Source organism: Melozone crissalis, unplaced genomic scaffold (genome assembly GCF_028551555.1).
Source record: "Melozone crissalis strain CALT ecotype California unplaced genomic scaffold, PUWL_Pcris_2 ptg000016l_1, whole genome shotgun sequence".
Classification (NCBI taxonomy): Eukaryota; Metazoa; Chordata; class Aves; order Passeriformes; family Passerellidae; genus Melozone; species Melozone crissalis.
This window is the reverse complement of record NW_026535794.1, coordinates 1444138-1465231: the sequence shown is the minus strand read 5'-3', so window position 1 is coordinate 1465231 and position 21094 is coordinate 1444138. Positions and strand designations below refer to the sequence as shown.

Here is a 21094-nt window from a genome sequence, read left to right as displayed (position 1 = left end):
ATATTCCCAGCACAGTTTTAGCCTGGAAAAGCTGTCACTGCCCCAGTAGACACCAGCTGGGGGGTCAGCATGGACCAAGAGAACTCCTAGGATGGAATTATGGACCAGGAGAGCTTCTAGGATGGAATTTTGGACCGGGAGAGCTTCTAGGATGGAATTATTAACTGGGAGAGCTTCTAGGATGGAATTATCAACAGGGAAACCTTCTAGGGTGGAATTATGGATCAGCAGAGCTTCTAGGACAGAATCATGGACCAGGAGATGGAATTATGGACCAGGAGAACTTCTAGGATGTAATTATAGACCAGGAAAGATTCTAGGATGGAATTATGGACCGGGAGAGCTTCTAGGATGGAATTATGGACCGGGAGAGCTTCTAGGAAGGAATTATGGACCAGGAGAGTGTCTAGGATGGAATTATAGACCAGGAGATCTTCTTGGATGGATATGTGGGCCAGGAGAACTTCTAGGATAGAATTATGGGCAGGGAAAATTTCTAGGATGGAATTATGCACTGGGAGAGTTTCTAGCATAGAATTATGGACCGAGAGACCTTTGAGGATGAAATCACAGACCAGACCATTCTCCTGGAGTGTGAGGGAGTTCAGAGTCATTGATATGAACTGTGATGGACTTGAAGGAGCTGAGCCTGGGATGTGGCCTCTTCCTGCAAAGTTTTATGGGCCTGGAGCTCCCAGTCCTACTGAGGAATGTCCACAGAGCAGCTAAACAGGGCTTGGGACACATGGGAGGGACGGATCTTGGGAATTACGAGAGGCACAAGTGGTCTGTGGTTTAGATTTGAAAAGGAACACGGAGAAAGGTTGGAAAACATTCCAAAGGGTGGCTGAACTTTAATGCTAATTATCAACCTTGTTTTAATGATTGAGATGGTGTCTTGGATGGTATTTTTCCCTCTCAGAGAAAGGCTGGAGGGGTTTGGAAGGACTGGATGTGCTGGAATGAGGAAAGAATGGGATGTGCCAGCAGTGGCACGTCGGGAGTTCCCGATGGGATGTTGGAGGTTGAGTTTCTCTCCTGGGTTGGGAAGTTGAGGGGTGGATGGGCAGAGTCCAGGAGGTGTCTCCAGAGCTGGGTCATGGAATTGTCTGGTGGCTGTGACGTGGAACAGCTCCTGGTCCCTGTGTCCATCCCCTCCAAAGTCCGTTTCCTCCAGGCTGAGCATGGAAGGGGTGTTTGTTCTGTCCATGAGACACTGGGTGAAGAGCAGCAAAAGTCTCTTTGAGCAGTGACAGACAGAAGCTGCCCCTGCCCATGGTCATGGAACTGCTGGAGTGGGTCCAATGGAGCTGAGGAAGGGCCTGAAGCATCTCAGTGCCCAGGAAAGGCTGAGGGAGCTGGGGCTGCTCAGCCTGGAGAGGAGACCCAGTGAGAGGGGCCTCAGCCCTGGGTGTCCCTGAGTGTCCCTGTGTGCAGGGAGGGTCACAGCAGGGCCAGGCTCTGCTCCAGAGATGGTACCAGAGCCACAGGCAGGGACTGATCCCAGGAATTGTCCCGGCACAGGAGGCAGAACTTCTGCCCTGGGCAGTGCCCAGCCCTGAGCAGAGACCAGAGAGGCCGTGGGATCTCCCTCACCGGGGATATCCCAGACCCGTCAGGATGTAATCCTGAGCCCTGTGCTCTGGGATGGCCCTGCTGGAGCAGCTGGACCACTGTGGTGCCTTCCAGCCTGATTCTGTTGGATCAGTGAGGATCCCACTCCTCACATCCTTCCATTCTGTCCAAACAAGAGGATCCATGCACAACCAGGTCACACAGCCAGGTCACGCCCCTCTCCCTCCAACCACACCCCCTATAGATCAAGACTTCCCCAAAAGCAGCCCCTCATCCCCTCTGCCCTCCCAGCCAAGTTTGAAATCCGTCTGCAAACCCCTAAACTTAATTCCCGCCCCTCCAAGCCCCCATTCCTCCCTCTTCCTATCCCAAAAAGATTTCTCCCCATTCCTATCCCAAAACAATTCCTCCCCTCTTCCTATACCAAAACAATTCCTTCCCCTTCCAATCCTAAAATGATTTCTCCACTTTCCTGTCCCAAAACAATTCTCCCCCTTCCTGTGCCATAATGATTTTTCCCCCTTCCTATCCCAAAACAATTCCTTCCCCTTTCCTATCCCCAAGTTATTTTTCCCCCTTCCTATTCCAAAACAATTCTTCCTGCTATCTATACCCAAATGATTTCTCCCCATTCCTATCCCAAAACAATTCCTTCCCTTTCCAATCCCAAAATGATCTCCCCCTTCCTATTCCAAAACTATTCCCCCCTCTCCCTACCCAAAACAATTCATTCCCTTTCCTGTCCCAAAATGATTTTTCCCTCTTCCTATGCCAAAATCATTTCTCCTTCTTCCTATCCCAAAACAATTCCTTCCCCTTCCTATCCCCAAATGATTTCTCCCCCTTCCCATCCCAAAACGCTGCCTCATTTTTTTTCGGTGGCGCCTCCCCGCCTGCTTGCAGTGCCCCAAATGTCCTTCCCGTACTGGAGTGACCACAATCACACAGCCCATTCCAGCTGTGGTCTCCCGGGGGCCGGAATGAGCCGGGCTGATTGATATTCCATGCCCCTGGATAAACACCTCCAGCCCGTGTTTGCGTTTGTGCAGCTGCCAAGGAGCCTCGCAGATGGTTTGGATGCCTTCTCCACATGCAAAGTGTCCCGTTCCTGCTGGAATGGGGGTTGAGGCTGGGGGAAAGGGAAGGGAAAAGAAAAGGGGGTTGGGATAGGAGCAGGAAGGAGGGAAAAACTCTCCGTGCACCCTGAGCAGGGATGGCCCAAATCTGCTCCTGCTTTTCTCTCTCCTACCAAAGCAACTTCTGGGATTCTGGGATTCTGACTTGGCTCAGGTAGGGGAGAAAAGTCAAGGAGTGAAATGAGGGATGCATTTGGGACAGCCTCTTCCCAAAGTGTTTCTGGGCGTGGCCTTCCTGCCTTCCTGAGGGAAATCCTGCAGCAATGACATCCAAGAGTGGTTTTGCTTGTTCCCGTCTTGGAATGACTTCAGCTTCCACGCCCAACCTTCAACAGGAAAGGATTGATCCAAGAGATTCCAACCTTCAACAGGAAAGGACTGATCCAAGAGATATCCTGGTGGACAAGAGACAATGGGATCCTGGAGGGATCCCTTGTTTCCCTTCAGATCTCATTTCTTCAGGAATGTCATCCAAGAGCATTTTTGCTTGTTCTCGTCTTGAAATTACTTCAACTTCCAAGCCATGAGACTGCAGCTTTCAACAGGAAAGGATTGATCCAAGAGATGTCCTGGTGGTGGACAAGAACCAATGGGATCCTGGAGGGATCCCTTGTTTCCCTTCAGATCTCATTTATTCAGGAATGTCATCAAGGAGAGTTTTTGTTTGTTCCCATCTTGTATTGACTTCAACTTCCGTGTGCTTCAAGGGGGAAGAATTGATCCAAGAGATGTCGTGGTGAGCAAGAACCAATGGGATCCTGGAGGGATCTCATGTTTCCCTTCAGGACTCATTTCTCCAGCACTGAAGTGGTCGGTGATGTCCTCAAACCATGAGGAATTCCAGCGCCATTCTCACCTTCCATGTCTCCATCCATGAGAGATGCATCTCTGGATTCGGAAGAGGCAAATCCCTGAGGGATAAACAGGATCATCCCTTCAGCATTGCCTGGGTGATGGATACACACCCAAAACACTCTGGGATGTGGGATAAGTGTGAGATTTCCTTGTTTTCTTAACAGCTAATGAATTCCTTTGGACTTTCATCATCCGTGAATCCTACTGTTTCTTCCGAGGAAAGAAATGTGTGACTTTTCCAGCTCCATGTCCTGAACTACGTGGATAAATTCAAACAGCACAATGGAACCCTCGAACTCAGTTTCACCAAAATTCCAAGAGGTTTTCAATAAGCTTTTCCAACTGGATCCTCTGGAATTCTCTGTGCTTTGGAATATTGTTACCAGTGTCTCAGGAGGGACTGATTTATCATTAACAGGCCAAGCTTCCCCAATTTTCTGCTTTCTTCTTGGAATTCAGCCTGGATCTCCTTGGAGAAATGACCGGGCAAAAAGGAAAACAAAGGGAGAAGCCAAGTTGTTGATACTGTGAATGTTTTTATAAATTCAGGAAAAAAAATGTTTGGAGGAGCTCTTTGGGCAAACAAATAGAAAGGAATGGCTTGTTTGGATTCCAGCATAATGGGAAATATGGGATTTTTGGGAACCTCTGTTTTATCAGAGGTTCATGGGATGATTTGGGTTTGGGAGGGGCCCCTAAAGATTATCCCATTCCACGCCTGCCATGGCAGGGACAGCTCCCACTATCCCAGGGTGATCCAAGCCCTGTCCAACCTGGCCTTGGACACTTCCAGAGATCCAGGAGCATCCACAAATTCTCTGGAAAGGCTGTTCCAGTGTTCCACCATTATATAAAAATTATTAAAAATTACAATTTTTATAATAAAAAATACTTTAAAATTCATTATAAAAAATATTTAAATTATACATTTTTATAATTGTCATTTTAAAAATTTCTTCCTTGTAGTGAGAGGGAATGAACCCTCCTGTGGTTTAAACCCATTCCCCCTTGTGCTCCCAGGAGGTCTCCTTAGATGGGAGGACTGGAGGGATTTGGGATAGGAGAGGAGGATGGTGAGGCTCCTCTCCAGGACACAGAGGGGACAAACAGCTTTTGGTTGTGTTGAACCCCAGAATGTGGATCCAACAATCCCAAAGTACAGCCACTCCTGATATCAGTCCATATTTCCATTTGAAAAAGGTTTTCCAAGAGTTTCAGTCAATGTAGGAGCTCCTCCAATCATTCCAGGAGCTCCAGCAGATCCTGGCTTGACCTGTGGATGTTCCTCAGCAGGTTTCCCTATCTACAATCCCTGTTCCTGACCCAAAGCCTCTCTCCTTCCCCCGTGGCTCCCAGGATTTTCAGGGAACAGCTCTGTTATCCTGAATTTTAGGGCAGTGTCCAGGTGGCAGCTCCCAAATTTCCACCCACCCTTCCCTCAACTCCTCATCCATCACCGGGGAATTCCAGGAAGGAAACCATCACTGAGATGTTTTATCCCTCCTCCACATTTTCCTGGAATGGCTTTTCCAAGAAAGGAAGCCAGAAATGATGGAAACGAGGGGGAAGAGATTTCTCTGGAGGGGTTCAGGTCTTGGTAACAGCGACAGATCCTTCTGATGGGAAGCTCAGACACTTCCCAAATGTAGAGTCCCACTGGATTCTTATCAGCACTTAATGCTCAGGATGACTCAGGATAATTCTTTGATGACTCAGGATTAAATCATTTAAGGAATCATTTCCATGCAGAGGTCACAATTTTAAATGCAACAATCATCTTTTTAACTATTTCTAGGGCAGATCTTGGCTCCCCAAATCATCCCTCCATAAAGCAGCAATCCAAAAGTGTCCCACCACTGTTCCCATTAGCTTTTGGGGAGGATTTGAGGGTTCAAAGTACCCAAAAATCAATGATTGTGTGGTTTGTTATCAGTTTTCCATGTTTCCAGCACAAGGTGGATGCACCCACCACAAAATTCAGCACTTTCTTCTTTTCTGAACACATATTTCAGTGGGATGAGAAATGAAACCTCTTAAAAGTGAAATTGCTCTTTGCAATTTGTGAAGATTTTGGGAAAATGGGAGATTTTCCCTGTCAGAGCACTTTTGGAGGACTGTTTTTCTCTCAGAGTTGTTTCTCCACTATGTTTCTTTTAATGTTTACTCAAATTGATTTATTTTGTCATAAGGACTGATTTTATTTTAGGCAAGAGCACTTTGAGGGCTCCATTAAATCTTTATTTACTTTCTTGTCTGCAGAAAAGATGTCAAGGACATCAACATTTTGTCCTGAGCCAAATTTTGTGGGGCCCTTGTTGGTTTTTGGGTTTTTTCCTTTGTCTTTTGTACCTTCCAGACAACTGAGAAATAAATAAACTCTTTTTTCCCAGTGTAAATTATCCTGCAAATAATGAGCCAGAGGGAAGGGTTTTCCTAGTTTTCATGAATAGGAAGTGTATTTTTCTTCTCCTAAGAAGCAGAGAAAATGCAATAAATTATTTCCCTCTTTTTTTTATCACGAGGATGTTGAGGAATTTTTGCTCCTGACCCACACTCCCAGCTGATGATTTAGAAGAAAGGCTGCCATTTGTCTGGTGCTTTTCATCCACACTAAATCAGAGATAAGAAATCAGCTGCTAAACAATGAGATTTTCAGTGTTTTTCACATCCTAAAAACCACCAAACTGAATTAATCCGTGTCGGCTCTGAGCCTGGACCAGCCAAAGGGCTTTGAGGCAATCCTGATTTTCCTTTAATCTTGGGGAATCACGTTGGTGAGGAAAGATGAATTCCTCCGTGGTGGGAAGCTTTGATATCCATGGACGATGCTGAGATCTTGGCCCTGTTTGGATTTCCACAAATTTGGATTTTATTTGCAAGTTCCATTAGGAATTTTTGGCAGATAAGAGCAGGTGGTTGTCACCATCATATTTTCTGAAAAATCTCTTTGCCCAGGACTTTGCTCCTGGGAAGCTGAGAAGCCTCAGAGAAAAATGAAAACAATAATTATCTGATTTGCTTCTCCTGTGTTTTGCTGCTTTGGAATGTGGTTTGGACGTTGTTTAGCAACAGATGATTGTTTAATTGGTTTCGTGTGAATTGTTTTTATTTCATAACCAATTACCATCAAGCTGTGTCGGGACTCTGGAAGGAGTCGCAAGTTTTCATTATTATCTTTTTAGCCTTCTGTCTGTATCCTTTCTGTATTCTTTAGTTTAGTATTCTTTAATATAATATAGATCATAAAACAATAAATTAGCCTTATAAGAACATGGAGTCAAATTCACCATTCCTCCCTTCGACAGGGTCTCAGAAAATACCACAGGTGGTTCCTGTTCCTTTTGCTTCCCAGATGACTCCTGTGTCCAGCACTCAATAACCTCGTGCCTGAGGGCAGACACAGCTCTGAGAGCAGATTTGGGGCAGATATGGCACTTTGAGCGTTTCATTCTCAGTATTGCAGCTGGAATTCCATGGGTGGGTGCAGTTACCCAGCCCAAAGCAGAGGAGTTCCCTGAGAACAGGAGCTGGGAGTGAGCAATGCCTTGGGGGGCTGTGGAGCCCTTCAGAGGGATCTGGACAGGCTGGGGAGATGGGCAGGGAGGAAACTTCTGGAATTCAGCAAGGGCAAGAGCAGGTCCTGGACCTGGGGAGATCATCCCATTCCACCCCTGCCATGGCAGGGATACCTCGCTGTCGCAGGCTGCTCCAACGTGGCCTTGGGCACTTCCAGGCACCCAGGGGCAGCCACAGCTGCTCTGGAAATTCCATCCTAGCTCCTCCCCACCCTCCCAGCCAGGAATTCCTTCCCAAGATCCCATCTAAATCTACTTCTTTCAGTTTAAGCCATTCGCTGTGTCCTGTCCCTCCATCCTTGTCCCCAGTCCCTCTCGAGCTCTCCTGGAGCCCCTTCAGGCCCTGCAAAGGGCTCTGAGCTCTCCCTGGAGCTTCTCCTCTCCACATAAACATTCCCAGATCTCCCAACTTGGCTCCAGAGCAGAAGGGCTCCAGCCCTGGGAGAAACTTCTCTGGAGTTGCCTCCTCTGGATCTCTCCAGCAGCGCCACATCATTCCAACCCTGGTGATCCCAGAGCTGGACACAGTTTGTCCTTGTGGAACAAAACTTGGGATAATTCGCACCTTCTAGAGCCACACTCTGAGAAGGAACTGGCAATATTTCTAGGACGCGTTTCCCAACGGAATGCCAGCGCTGGTTCTTCACGGAGAGGCCCCCCAAGCAGGGGGGCACCGGTGTCCCCTCCGCAGGTGCAGTGACTCCTGTCTGTCCCCGTTCTCTCCCACAGATGGATTCTGCCTTCCGGAGTGGGACGGCATCGTGTGCTGGCCCGAGGGCGTGCCCGGCAAGGTGGTGGCCATGCCCTGCCCCGAGTACATCTACGACTTCAACCACAAAGGTGGGTGCGGAGCCCCAGCACAGGAAATTCCCGACAGCCAGGAAATTCCAAATTCCCCTCCCACTGTGCACTGGGTGTTATCCCATCCCAGCAGGCACTTTATCACAAGCACACTGATATCAGCTATCTCACTGAGCATCATTAACAAGAGAAATAAAAATTATGTCTTTATAACAAATTTCCTTTAACAACATACATGTAATATTTGTGAATTGTGAATATTTCAATATTTATGAAAAGCCAATATTATAATGTATGAAGCCTATTAGAAGCTCCACCTGGGGATGAATTTCTTGCCATTTTCCCTCTGTTTCTACATCTCCTCTCTCTCTCAGCAGGGATGAATTTGGGATGAATTTCCTGCCATTCTCCCTCTGATTCCATGTCTCCTCTCTCTCAGGGCAGGGATTAATTTGGGGTGAATTTGGGATGAATTTGGGATGAATCTCCTGCCATTTTCCCTCTGATTTCATGTCTCCTCTCTCTCTCTCAGCAGGGATTAATTTGGGGTGAATTTGGGATGAATTTGGGATGAATCTCCTGCCATTTTCCCTCTGATTTCATGTCTCCTCTCTCTCTCTCAGCAGGGATGAATTTGGGATTAATTTCCTGCCATTTTCCTGTTCATTCCATATCTGCTCTCTCTGGGCAGGGATGAATTTGGGATGAATTTCTTGCCATTTTCCCGCTCATTCCGTGTCTCCTCTCTCTCAGCAGGGATGAATTTGGGATGAATTTCCTGCCATTTTCCTGTTCATTCCGTGCCTCCTCTCTCTCTCAGTAGGGATGAGTTTAGAATGAATTTCCTGCCATTTTCCTGCCCATTCTATATCTCCTCTCTGGGCAGAGATGAATTTGGGGTGAATTTCCTGCCATTTTCCCGCTCATTCCATGTCTCCTCTCTCTCTTGGCAGGCATGAATTTGGGATGAATTTCCTGCCATTTTCCCGCTCATTCCATGTCTCCTCTCTGTCTTGGCAGGCATGAATTCGGGATGAATTTGAGATTAATTTCCTGCTGTTTTCCCACTCATTCCGTGTCTCCTCTCTCTTTAGGCAGGGATGAATTTGGGGTGAATTTGGGACTAATTTCCTGTCATTTTCCTGCTCATTCCATGTCTCCTCTCTCTCGGCAGGCCACGCTTATCGCCGGTGTGACCTGAACGGGAGCTGGGAGCTGGTCCCCGGCAACAACCGCACCTGGGCCAACTACAGCGAGTGCGCCAAGTTCCTCACCAACGAGACGAGGGAAAGGGTAGGCATTTCCATTCCTGTACACAGCAGGAATTCCTGGCCTCACGCCGGGCTAGCCCGCGGACCTCTGTCTCATTTAAAACCCCGGATGAGCTCCAACTCATCTTCGTCCTCTTGGAAACCCATCCTGAGCTTGCCAAAGCCACATCACGCTTTGATGGGCAATGATTTGATTGGAAAATTGTCCTCAAAGGCAGAAAAGTTTCCTGCAGCTGCCATGATCCCATTCCTGAAGGAATCATGGGGAAAATTGGAGCGGTCTCGGGGACGCTCAGAAGTGGTTGGAGGTTGTTCCATGGCATTGAGACTCCCTCTGCCACAGCAGGAAATAATTTTGCTGCCAGGTTGTTATCAAAAATTCCAATGTTTTTGTGGCTGTCTCTGGGAGGGAATGTCCAAACACATGTGGAATCAAACCCGGAGCTACTGGTTGGGAGAGCTGGGAGTGTCCAGCCTGGAGAAGAGAAGGATCCAGGGAGAGCTCAGAGCCCCTTGCAGGGCCTACAGGGGCTCCAGGAGAGCTGGAGAGGAACTGGGGACAAGGCATGGAGGGACAGGACACAGGGAATGGCTTTGAGCTGAAAGAAGTAGATTTAGATGGGATATTGGGAAGGAATTCCTGGCTGAGGAGAGGGGAGGCCCTGGCACAGGGTGCCCAGAGCAGCTGTGGCTGCCCCTGGATCCCTGGAAGTGTCCAAGGCCACATTGGAGCAGCCTGGGACAGTGGGAGGTGCCCCTGCCCATGGCACCGAGTGGAATGGGATGATCCTTAAGGTCCCTTCCCACCCAAATCTAACTGGTGCTCCATGATCTTGAATTAATTCTGGTGTAGTCAAAATTTGGAAACAGTGACAATACTCCAAAGTTATAAAAGGGTTTAAAATATGGAGAGGGTCTGGAGTGCTCCTGGAAAAAAAATTAATAAATCCGTGAACCATAAATTTACAAAAATTCAGATAATGATAAAATAGCAGCTGCCAGAAATTTCCTTCCTCCCCGTGAGTCAGCCTGGGGCTCTGTAATGCTGGAAGTCTGGAAGGAATTCCGTGCTAAGGTGACAGCAAAGCTGTCCCTGGTGTCCCTTGGGAGGATGTGACCTCCTTGTCCCACAGAGAATGACGTTCCCACCCACACGCACCTGTAATTCCCAAAGAATTTACCCAAACCCTCTGGTTTTCCAGTGGCTCTTGGAAGAGTCCCCTTGGACACAGGGCATGGCATCAGGAACTGATCAGCTGCAGGGAGGATTATCCCAGACAGCTGAGATAAGGATCTAACCACAGCTTCCTTGAGGATCATCCAGGGGCCCTTTGGGACAATGTTCTTAATTTGAAATTCAACCACAGAGCAGGGCTTTTTGGAGTCGGGGTTGGTTTTATTTAGGTTTTGTTTGGTTTTTTAGTTTGGCTTTTTTTCGTTGGTTGGTTGGTTGGTTTTTGTTTTGGTTTGTTTTTGGTTTTTGGGGGTTTTTTTTGTTGCTTTTTGTTGTTGTTGCTTTTTTCTCCTTAAGAGTGAAGCAACTCATGAATGCAATGATTTAGGAAAATAAGGAAATGAGGGAAAGGAGGAAGTGAGTTCTTTGAGCTGCTGCGTGTTTTCTGTCATGTGGACAAGGAGCAGAAGGTTGTGTGCCCTGGGTGCTGCTCCAGCCACTCCATCAAAAGCCTGGATGATGTTCCCTTCTAGAACCAGTTTGGTGGGATTTTCCCAGTTCATAGTGGAAAGAACTCTTTCAGCCCCAGAGTTTTCTGGGAAGGTCCTGGAGCAGGTGTTGGGGTCATGGAGCACCTTGATCAGTACACAAACTTTTGAATTCTCTGAAATCATCTCCCCCATCCCACACCCTGGGGTGAGAATGGTCCAGATGATTTCCAAGATTTCCCCTAGGGAAAGGACATCCTTCCTTTTAAACTTCCCACTGTCAGAACTTATCAGGGTGACTTGCTAAAGGAAGGGCACAAAGAGCAACAGAGTTGCACATTTTTATTTTTATTTTCACCTCAAGGAAGAAATAGAGACTTTCCACCTCCAGGGTGATTTAAAAGGCTGAAAGCAAAATCTCCTGTGGTGGGTTTGATGTGCCTGACTTTGTCTGTGTCCACTGAGTGGTCACAGGGTGTGGAGTCTTTGCTTCTTTTTCTGCCAAGGTTGGGATTAAATGTGTGAGATGGTGTTTCTTGTTGGGACTCAGATGTTTATCAGTTCTTATCTCTGTCACACTCTCACAAACCCTGGGTTCTGCAGCACTTCACTCTCACAAACTAAAAATGGAGCCCCATCTCTCTCTCTCTGCAAGGCCTTTGAAGGATCAACTGTCCAATTAAGAAATGACACCTCAATTATTTTTACTTTTAATCCAATAACCAACCACCCGTGGCTGCCATGGGGACTTTTTATCCAATTACACAAAACCACCCAAACCCATGGAGAAGAAGGAGAAGAAAGTGAAAAAGAAGGAGAAGGAGAAAGTGAAGAAGAAGAAGAAGAAGGTGAAAAAGAAGGTGAAGAAGAAGAAGAAGAAGAAGAAGAAGAAGAAGAGAAGAAGAAGAAAGAGAAGGTGAAGAAGAAGGTGTAGAAGACGAACCTCCACTCTAAAACCTCCACCTTGCTTTATATCCATTACTGTATTCTAAACCCTTAAACTCTGAGTTTCCCACCCTGTGATATCACACACTTCTATCCAAACTCCACACCCACAATCCCAGTTCTGTCATTCCATTTTGGAAGCTTCTCCACGGCCTCAGGTCAGTGCAGTGTTCTCTTGGGGGTCAGTGCCTGGCAGCACAGAAATCTGAAATTCTCAGCAGCCAGGGGTCCAGCAACAGGGATGTCACAGTACAGGGGACTCAGGCTGTGCTTCCCAGCAGAGACATTTACAGGAGGTGTCACCTCATTTTTATTCTCAACCTCTTGGAAAATTACTGCTCCTCTTGAGCTCTCCCTTGAGGAGCTGTTTTACTAACCCATCCCAAAATCTCAATCCTTATTATCCTGTAGCCAAAGCTGAGGCATCTTTTGCCCGGAATTTTCTGTTATAGATACAAAGGTGAATGGAATAATATTTAATATTTAGACAAATTAAACCATCATCACAGTTCAGATTAAATGATCAGGCTGGTCTTACTTGAAGTGATGCTTACCCAGGGCAAAGAACACAGAAAAAATTTATGTTTCTGCCAGCTTTGAAATCGTCTCTTGATCAACAAATGCTTTTTAATTATATCTATTTATCTTTTTGTATTCTTATTATCAATAACTTTATATTTGCAAGAGCTCTCTTCCTCACCTCATTGATTCTACGCCTTGTCCCAGAGTTCCCTGATTTTATCGCGGAGGTGGCTGAATTATTGTGACAGTCCAATTACTGTGAATTATTGTGACATTCCACTGCAGGTCTCTTGGGCCTTGGGCTATGAAAACCACTCTGGAAATAAAAGAGGAGGAAAAAAATGTTCTTTTCCCCTCAGTGTGCTGATGCCTTTACTCACAGAGAGCACAGCCCTGGGATTAATAAACCTTCCTTTGATATCTCTTTTTCATGGAGTAGATTTTCAACAACATCTCTTTATTTATTTTAACATTATTATTATTAAACTTGTATTTGCAAGAGGTCTTTTCCTCAGTCCTGCCCTCAGTGATTCTGTGCCTTGTCATGGAATTCACTGATTTTATCACAGAAGTGGCTGAATTCTGGTGACAAATGAAGCACTATCTGTGCATCCTCTGCAGGTCTCTTGGGCCTTGGAGTATGAAAATCACTCTGGGAATAAAAGAGAGGGGAAAAATGCGCTTTTTCCCTCAGTACAGATGCCTTTACTCACAGTGAGCACACAAGGCCTCTTGTCACACTTAAATGTGGCTGTGCAGCCCTGGCATTATTAAACCTTCCTTTGATATCTCTTTTTCATGGAGTAGATTTCTAACAACATCTCTTTATTAATTTTAATATTATTATTATTGGTTTGTTGTCTTTTTTTTTTTTTAATTAGCCTTGTATTTGCAAGAGGTCTTTTCCTCAGTCCTGGCCTGCCCTCATAGCGATTCTGTGCCTTGTCATGAAATTCCATGATTTTATCACAGAGGTGGCTGAATTATGGTGACAAATGAAGCTCTATCCGTGCATCCTCTGCAGGTCTCTTGAGCCTTGGGCTATGAAAAACCACTCTGGAAATAAAAGAGGAGAAAAAAATGCACTTTTCCCCTCACTGTGCTGATGCCTTTAGTCACAGTGAGCACACAAGGCCTCTTGTCACATTAAATGTGGCACTGCAGTTCTGGGATTAATAAACCTTCCTTTGATTTCTTTCTTTCATGGAGTAGATTTTCAACATCTCTTTATTAATTTTAATATTATTATTACTATTATCCTTATATTTGCAAGACATCTTTTCCTCAGGCCTGCCCTCAGTGATTCTGTGCCTTGTCATGGAATTCCCTGGTTTAATCACAGAGGTGGCTGAATTCTGGCGACAAATGAATCTGTGCATTCTCTGCAGGTCTCTTGAGCCTTGGGCTATGAAAACCACTCTGGAAATAAAAGAGAGGGGAAAAAATGTGCCTTTTCCCTCAGTGTGCTGATGCCTTTACTCACAGAGAGCACTCAAGGCCCCTTGTCACATTAAATGTGGCTGTGCAGCCCTGGGATTAATAAACCTTCCTTTGATATCTCTTTTTCATGGAGTAAATATGTCCAGAGATGTCAGAACAGGGGAATTTGGCCACATTGAGCCGTTGTCTTGAGCGAGAGATGGTTTTCTATTATTATTTCCCTCCCTGGGGAGCAGCATCTTTGCGTCACCACCAACAGCTGCATTTACCCAAGGTTTTGCCAGGAGATCGTGGCTGACTCCGAGCAGATGCAACCAGAGGGAATTTTAAGAAACTGGGCTTTTAGAAAAAAAAAAAAGAAAACCAACTGTCTGTGGCTATAAATATATGGATTTGCTGGCTATCTCTGGAAATAGGCCTGAACCTATAGATAGCTGGAGATATCCACACCTAAATAAACACCACGTGCGTGCACACATCTCCAGCCAGGGATGTTTGTTTAGGTGGGGAGTTTTCCCATTTTAGCCATGCTGGGATAATTTTAAGATTGGCCAAAGCAGCAAACAGAGGGCCCCAGAGCAAGCTGGTGTCCTTCTCTGAATAAATGGGGATTATTTCACACAGAGGAGCTCGGAAACCGCTCTCTGCAAAGAGCAAAGTGTGTTAAAGCCATCAGAGCCTGCAGAATTAACAGCTCGTAACTGCCCGGGGAGCAACAGCTCCTGGGCTGCTTCCTCAGGGAAAATCACCACTGCAGGATGGGGACTGATAGCCCTGGAGGCTGAGTCCTCCTTTAGTCAGGTGGGATGAAGCAATCCACGGAAGTGTTTCCTCAAATTCCTTCCAGATAATATTAAAGAGGGAGGGAACAATTAGCTGGAAGTGTCCCAGGCCAGGTTGGACAAGGCTTGGAGCAGCCTGGGATAGTGGGAGATGTCCCTGCCATGGCAGGGGTGGCACTGGGTGGTCTTGTCCCTCGTGGCAGGGACAATTCCCACTGTCCCAGGCTGCTCCAAGCCCCATCCAACCTGGCCTTGGGCACTGCCAGGGTTCCAGGGGCAGCCACAGCTGCTCTGGGAATTCCATCCCCATGCCTCCCCACCCTCCCAGTCAGGAATTCCTTCCCAGTATCCCATCTCAATCGACTCTCTTTCACTTTGAACCCAATCCCCTCATCCTGTCCCTCCATGCCTTGTCCCCAGTCCCTCTCCAGCTCTCCTGGAGCCCCTTCAGGCCCTGCCAGGGCCTCTGAGCTCTGCCTGGAGCTTCTCCTTTCCAGGGGAACATTCCCAGCTCTCCAGCCTGGCTCCAGAGCAGAGGGGCTCCAGCCCTGGAGCAGCTCTGTGACCTCCTCTGGATTTGCTTCAGCAGCTCATATTTATTGTGGATTTGTTCTGTTCCCACACTCTTCCCTAAGCACCCCTTTCTGGCCATGAGAGAGATGGGGAGCAGATTTAAAAGAACCTTTGGCCTGGCCCTTCTCCTTTGTTCCTTGAATTCCCCTAAAACCAGGAGGCAGGGTGACCTGTATTCCTGGAGCTCCTCAATGTCTGGATAAAATGCAGCACGATGATGAGTGATGAACCTCAGGCAGCGTTTTAGCCCATTTCTCCCTAAATTCCATACAACCACTGATTGTGGCTCCCTTACCTTCCACACATCCAGCCAATAGCAGCAGGATCATTTTTCAGGGCACTTTTTCCAACAGTGGCAGCAGCAATGGCATGTTTGGGTCAAAAACCCAGGAATTTCCCCCACTCCCATCTCCCCCAAAAGAACAGGGATGCCAAACAGTGCTGGTTTTAAAGCAGGTCCAACCCATCCTCTTTCCAAGGGTGAACTGAAGTGTGAATGGGATCTCCACCTCCCAAAATCCCGGGAAAGGGGAGTCAGAGCCAGCAACTTGGGAGGTTGGCTCAGCTTGGGAACCACCACCAGCAGGACGGGCCATGCTCAGATCCACCCCCAATCCTGTCTTCATCTGCTCCTGCCTGTCTGTAGCGTGAGGGTTTGACGGCTTCCCGGGAACTCGGAGGGGCCTGGAGAATCCGTCCCCTTCCAAACACAATGGGAAGGGCCCAGCGTGTTGCAGGGCTGCTTTATCTAAACCCCATTGTTCCTAGCAGCAGTCCTGGAGCTCTCTGGGGTCCTGGGAAAAGCAAACAACTTTGTGGAGCCTCAAAGTGACGGCACAGGACCGGGTTCGGATTGTTTTGTCCCCAATTTCCACAAAGGAATGTCGGCAAAGTGTCAGGGATTTGCAGCAGGACACAGGCAGACGTTTTAAAGTCTGTGGAGGAGTCAAAAAAATTATCTGGGAGATGTTTTGTTCATAATTTCAATTAACCCCGAGGTGCCATCCTCATACCATGCCTATGGATTTGGTCTGGCGCATTCCTGGAAACAGAATCCGAGAATCCTGGAATGGTTTGGGTTGGAAAGGAGCTTAAAGATGATTTTTATGGACATGCGTGTCTAAATTGGGGTGTCTGAGAGTAAATGGGAGTGTCTGTTGCTAAATTGGGGGTCTTTTGTGAGAGCTGATCCCAGACTGGGAGAATTTCAGGGCCTGGAATCTCTGGAACAGAGTCCTGCAGGAACGGGGTCAAAAACACTCAAAGTTTTCCCTGAGGCTTTGGAAATCAGTGCCTTTTGTGAATATCCCATTTTGTGAATATCCCATTTATCTTTTTATTCAGTCCCATTTTCCTATAAAAAAAAAACTAGAAGAAAAGCAAGGACAGAGATTTTCTGGCTTTGTTTATCACTCAAAGCAGCAAACCTCTGATTCCAAACGTGTCCTTAACAACACCTGAATCAGCAGCTTGGAGACACTTTGCAGAAATTCCTTCTGGGAAATCCTTATTTATGTTTCCCAGTGCTGCTGATCCCACCTTTCACAGCCTTCCCATTCCTCAAAAAACACTGGATCTCTCCCAGCTTCACAACCCAAGTGCTAAAGGAGAATAAAAAGGATGAAAGGAAAAATTTGGATGCAGGGCACATTTCCATGAAACTCAGGACAGGATTTGCCACTAGAAAATTCCTGCTCTGTCTGGTTTTCCTTTTCGTTTTGCACACATGGCAAGAGTTGAAAGAGTGGAGGGTTCCTGCAGGAATCTGATGCATGGAATCCTGGAATCCTGAATTGATTGGGGTTGGAAGAGACCTTGAAGTCCAGCCAGTTCCAGCTCTGTGTCATGGGCAGGGACACCTCCACCAGCCCAGGTTGCTCAAAGCCCTGAATATTCTGATTAAATTATAATTAAATTGAATCACATTGGTTTAGTTGCCACAAGTTATAGACCAGGATATTGTGGCAAGGCCAGGTTTGGCCTCTTCCAACAAGGGATGACCAGGGATGGTCAGTGTCTCCTCAGGGTGGACTTCCAGGAGACTTCCAGGGAACTTACTGGAGTGATGGATCTCCAGGTTGTGTCCATGCCTTGGCCATCATGGCCTTTGTGGCTTTCTGGGAATTTTTTTAACTTCCCATCCATCTCAGCTCCCTAAGGACAATCCTCAGACCATGGAGGTCGTCATTGCAGCTGGCAGATCATTTAGTATTTTCCTACCTGGAGGATCTTTCCTGGTTGTGGTTTTCATGGAGCTGGGACCTCCTTTGGGATGCATGGAACTCCTTTGGAGATTTTGTCCCCTCATGGGTAATTTCAGGAAGGAAAAGCTCCTGGGAACTCCAAGTGAGGGATAAGTGGAGGTAGAGAACCTCAATTTTTTGCTCCAAAGGGTTTCCCCAAGGATCTGAGCACCGCCTCCAAGAAATCACTTTTCCCCGGGGCTTTCCAGAGTGACTCCAGGTGGGATTTGGGGCACCTCCTCCTCCAAGGAGGGCTCCAGGAGAGGCTTTCTGTGCCTTGGCTCTTGGTGCTCAACCTCCTTTCAAAGACAGGCCCTGTGGTCAATCAGAGCACTCAACTTTCCAAGACCTCCTGCCAATCCAGAGGCTCTTCCCAAGGACATTCCCGCCCATAGGAAGGTGGATCTTCCCAGTGAAACTTCTGAATGGGGCTCAGGGATGTTTTGTTAAGGCCTCACAACTTTTGTTTTACTGAAAATTCCAACCTTGGAGTGAGATTATTATTACTATTATTATTAATTATTATCATTTCATTTTTTACTATGGAGGCAAAGGTTTTCCAGCTCCAAGATGATTCCAGCTTGGCAGCAGGAAAATCACACCAGGACATTTTTCCCTGAAAGCTTTGAAATCTCTTCTTCTTGGCTTTTCAGGGCCTGCTGCCTGCACAGACAGATCTATAAAAATCTATAAAAATATCCCATAAATACGCACAGACACACTCAGTAAATTAATATTGGCAAGGGCTTCGCTCCTCCAGCGCAAACCGCAGAGAAACATTCCCAAATCTGCGGATTCTGATGTAATAGGGCCGAGGTTTGGCATTCCAGGACAGCGTTCCAAGCCTCAAATCCCAATCAGAGCTGTCATTCAGAGCCCAGCATTCCTGACGTTACTGCAGCCCCGTGGGCAGGGCGAGGGAGAGGAGGGAATGAGGAGAAAGATGCTGAATTGGTTGGGTTTTTTGGGATTTTTTGCCAAAATCAGTCTGGGAAAGGCAGGGCAGGCTGGGATGGGGGCAGGTATTTTAACCCTTTCCAGGAATCCCTGAGTTCAGCTGCAGGATCAAGGAAAATATCCCGATATTTAATGGAAACCTCAGGGTTTCGAGGCCAGCTTTGGAAAATAACAATCTAAAACTTCCTAAATGATTAATTATTAAGAACTCTTCTGTGACAGAGCCTTTTCCAAGGGGATTTTGGCAAGCTCAGGTTCTGTCTGGATTGGATAGCCACAGGCAGAGGCTGCTTGGGATTTAAAAAAGGGAAAAATAAACGCAGGTGATTTTTTCTCCTCATATCCCATAGCCAAAGTATTTCCTTCCCCTGTTTTCTGGTGTGGGTTACGCTCCCCCAGGCCGGACATCAGACATCCAGCAATGGCTAAATTGTGCAATTCCAGCTCAATTCCCAGCTCAGCAGGCATTTTGTCCAGGTGAAAATTCCCGAGTGATCCCTGAGTTGAGCCAGGAGTTTGTAAAGCGCTTTGGGTTCCTTTGGGATGAAAACTCTGAGAAATTCCCAGGCATGGGATTAACCCTACTCCATCGTTAATCCCTTGCAAAATTGCCAGCTGAGCAGGCATTTTGTCCAGGTGAAAATTCCCAAGTGATCCCTGAGTTGGGCCAGGAATTTGTTGGTTTGTTGGAACCACTTTGTGTTCCTTTGGGATGAAAATGTCGCAAAACTCCCAGGCATGGGATTAACCCCACTCCATCATTAATCCCTTGCCAAATTCCCAGATCAGCAGGCATTTTGTCCTGGTGAAAATTCCCAAGTGATTCCTGAATTGGGCCAAGAGTTTGTAAAGCACTTCAGGTTCTTTTGGGATGAAAATATCGCAAAATTCCCAGGCATGGGATTAACCCCACTCCATCATTAATCCCTTGGCAAAATTCCCAGCTCAGCAGGCATTTTGTCCACATGAAAATTCCCAAGTGATCCCTGAATTGGGCCAGGAGTTCATTGGTTTGTTGGAACCACTTTGGGTTCCTTTGGGATGAAAATGCCACGAAATTCCCAGGTATAGGATCAACCCCACTCCATCATGAATCCCTTGAGAAAATCCCACCTCCCCACCTCAGGGAACACAAACCCCACTTCCCAAGCTGCCAAAAAAGATGGATTCCCGAAGGATCTGGGCTCTGCGTGCTGCCAGGGTTGTGTGGTGCAGGAGGGCCGCGTTCCCCATGTGACGCTGTTTTCTCCATCGTTTCTGCTGCAGGAGGTCTTTGATCGCCTCTATTTGATTTATACTGTTGGATACTCCATCTCCCTGGGATCCCTCACAGTTGCTGTCCTTATCCTGGGATACTTCAGGTAGGCGGCTCTGTTTTTACCTAAGCGACACCGGAGAAGCCGCGGGTTTTTCCGGAAGGATAAAAATTGGGGTGGCGCAGTTCAGGAAGCCACCAGTGGTGGTGGCATCTGTGATTTGGGCTGTTTTAGGGTATCCCAGGGCAAACTTTCTGGGGGATGGTGGGTGGGATTTTGGAACTCCTTCCGCTTCCCTCAGGTGGAGTTTTCCAGGCCCTGTTTGTAGCAAATGGGTAGTGGAGCGTCTCCAGGAATCCCTTGGAACACTCTCCAGGATTTTCTGTCCCTGTTGTCCCTGCAAGTGACTGGCTTAGCTTTAGATGGCTGATTTGCAGAGAAATAAGATTCTCTGAGGGAACTCCCACTCTAAGTCTGAATGTTTGTGAAGGATAAACCAGCTGAAAGGGATGGAAAACTCCAAGGCTGATTCCTCCAATCTCCTCACACTGCTGCTCTTCCCAGGGATCCAAAAATGACCCTCCTGACTCCATTGTGTCCCCTTCCTTCCCACCAGCCCTGCCAAGGGATTTAGACCCCAAAATGCCACTTTGAACCCTCATTATCCATTCCTCAATCCACTGTTGCAGCTTCCATCCCTGGAAGTGTCCAAGGCCAGGTTGGGCAGGGCTTGGAGCAGCCTGGGATAGTGGAAGGTGCTGGGGTTGGAATGGGATGATATTGAAGGTCCCTTCCAGCCCAAACCATTCTGGGATTCTGGGATTCTTGCGGGCACAAACAGCATGGGATGGGAGGGATGAAAGGTGTCACCCATATCCAAGGATTTGTCCTTTGGGAATGTTCTATCTGGTGACCCCATAGAGCAGGGTGACCCCAAACCCTGAGCCCCAGATTTGCTTCCCTTCAATGTCTGTTCGTGTCTTCTCCTAAAAAAACAGCAGGGCCTGGACAAGAGCTGGTGGGGGCCAAAACAGCCAAGTGGTGTCTGCAGAGGGATTTGGGGAGCTTGAGCCAAGCCCTGGACACGGAACACTGGGAATGAAATGTGTGGCTTTGGGCTCTGAAAATGCTCAGAGCTCTCAGCAGACAGCAAAACGTGTCAGGGGGGTTTGCTTGGACAGCAAATCCCAAATCCGTGACAGACCAAATCCAAAGGGCACTGCAGACCCCATCCCAACACCACACTCCTGTTCTCCCAACCTTTTCCCTACGCTTCATTTCCCACTGGACACTGGCAAGGTTGTTAAAATTATCCGTGTCCATGAGTGCAACAGAATTCCTGGTTTTCTTTATCCATGTCTTTATCCCACTTCATTTCCAGCCCAGACCACCTGGGCAACTGTGCAGGAGCATCTTTATCCCAAGGATCAGAGCAGCAGCAGGGATCAAGCCAGATTTTATCCTCAGTAATCCAGAGATTCATTGGCTCCCTTTCAAATGC

At 47.2% G+C, this 21094-nt stretch overlaps 1 protein-coding gene across 1 annotated transcript in view; it reads left to right on the top strand.

The window, feature by feature from the left end:
• PTH1R (parathyroid hormone 1 receptor) overlaps positions 1-21094 on the top strand; it is an 89245-nt gene that overhangs the window by 46077 nt on the left and 22074 nt on the right. Inside the window, exons 3-5 of the mRNA XM_054273862.1 lie at positions 7871-7981; positions 9117-9235; positions 19604-19698. Coding sequence (XP_054129837.1) covers positions 7871-7981; positions 9117-9235; positions 19604-19698 — 325 coding nt within the window. The remainder of the gene's footprint in view (positions 1-7870; positions 7982-9116; positions 9236-19603; positions 19699-21094) is intronic.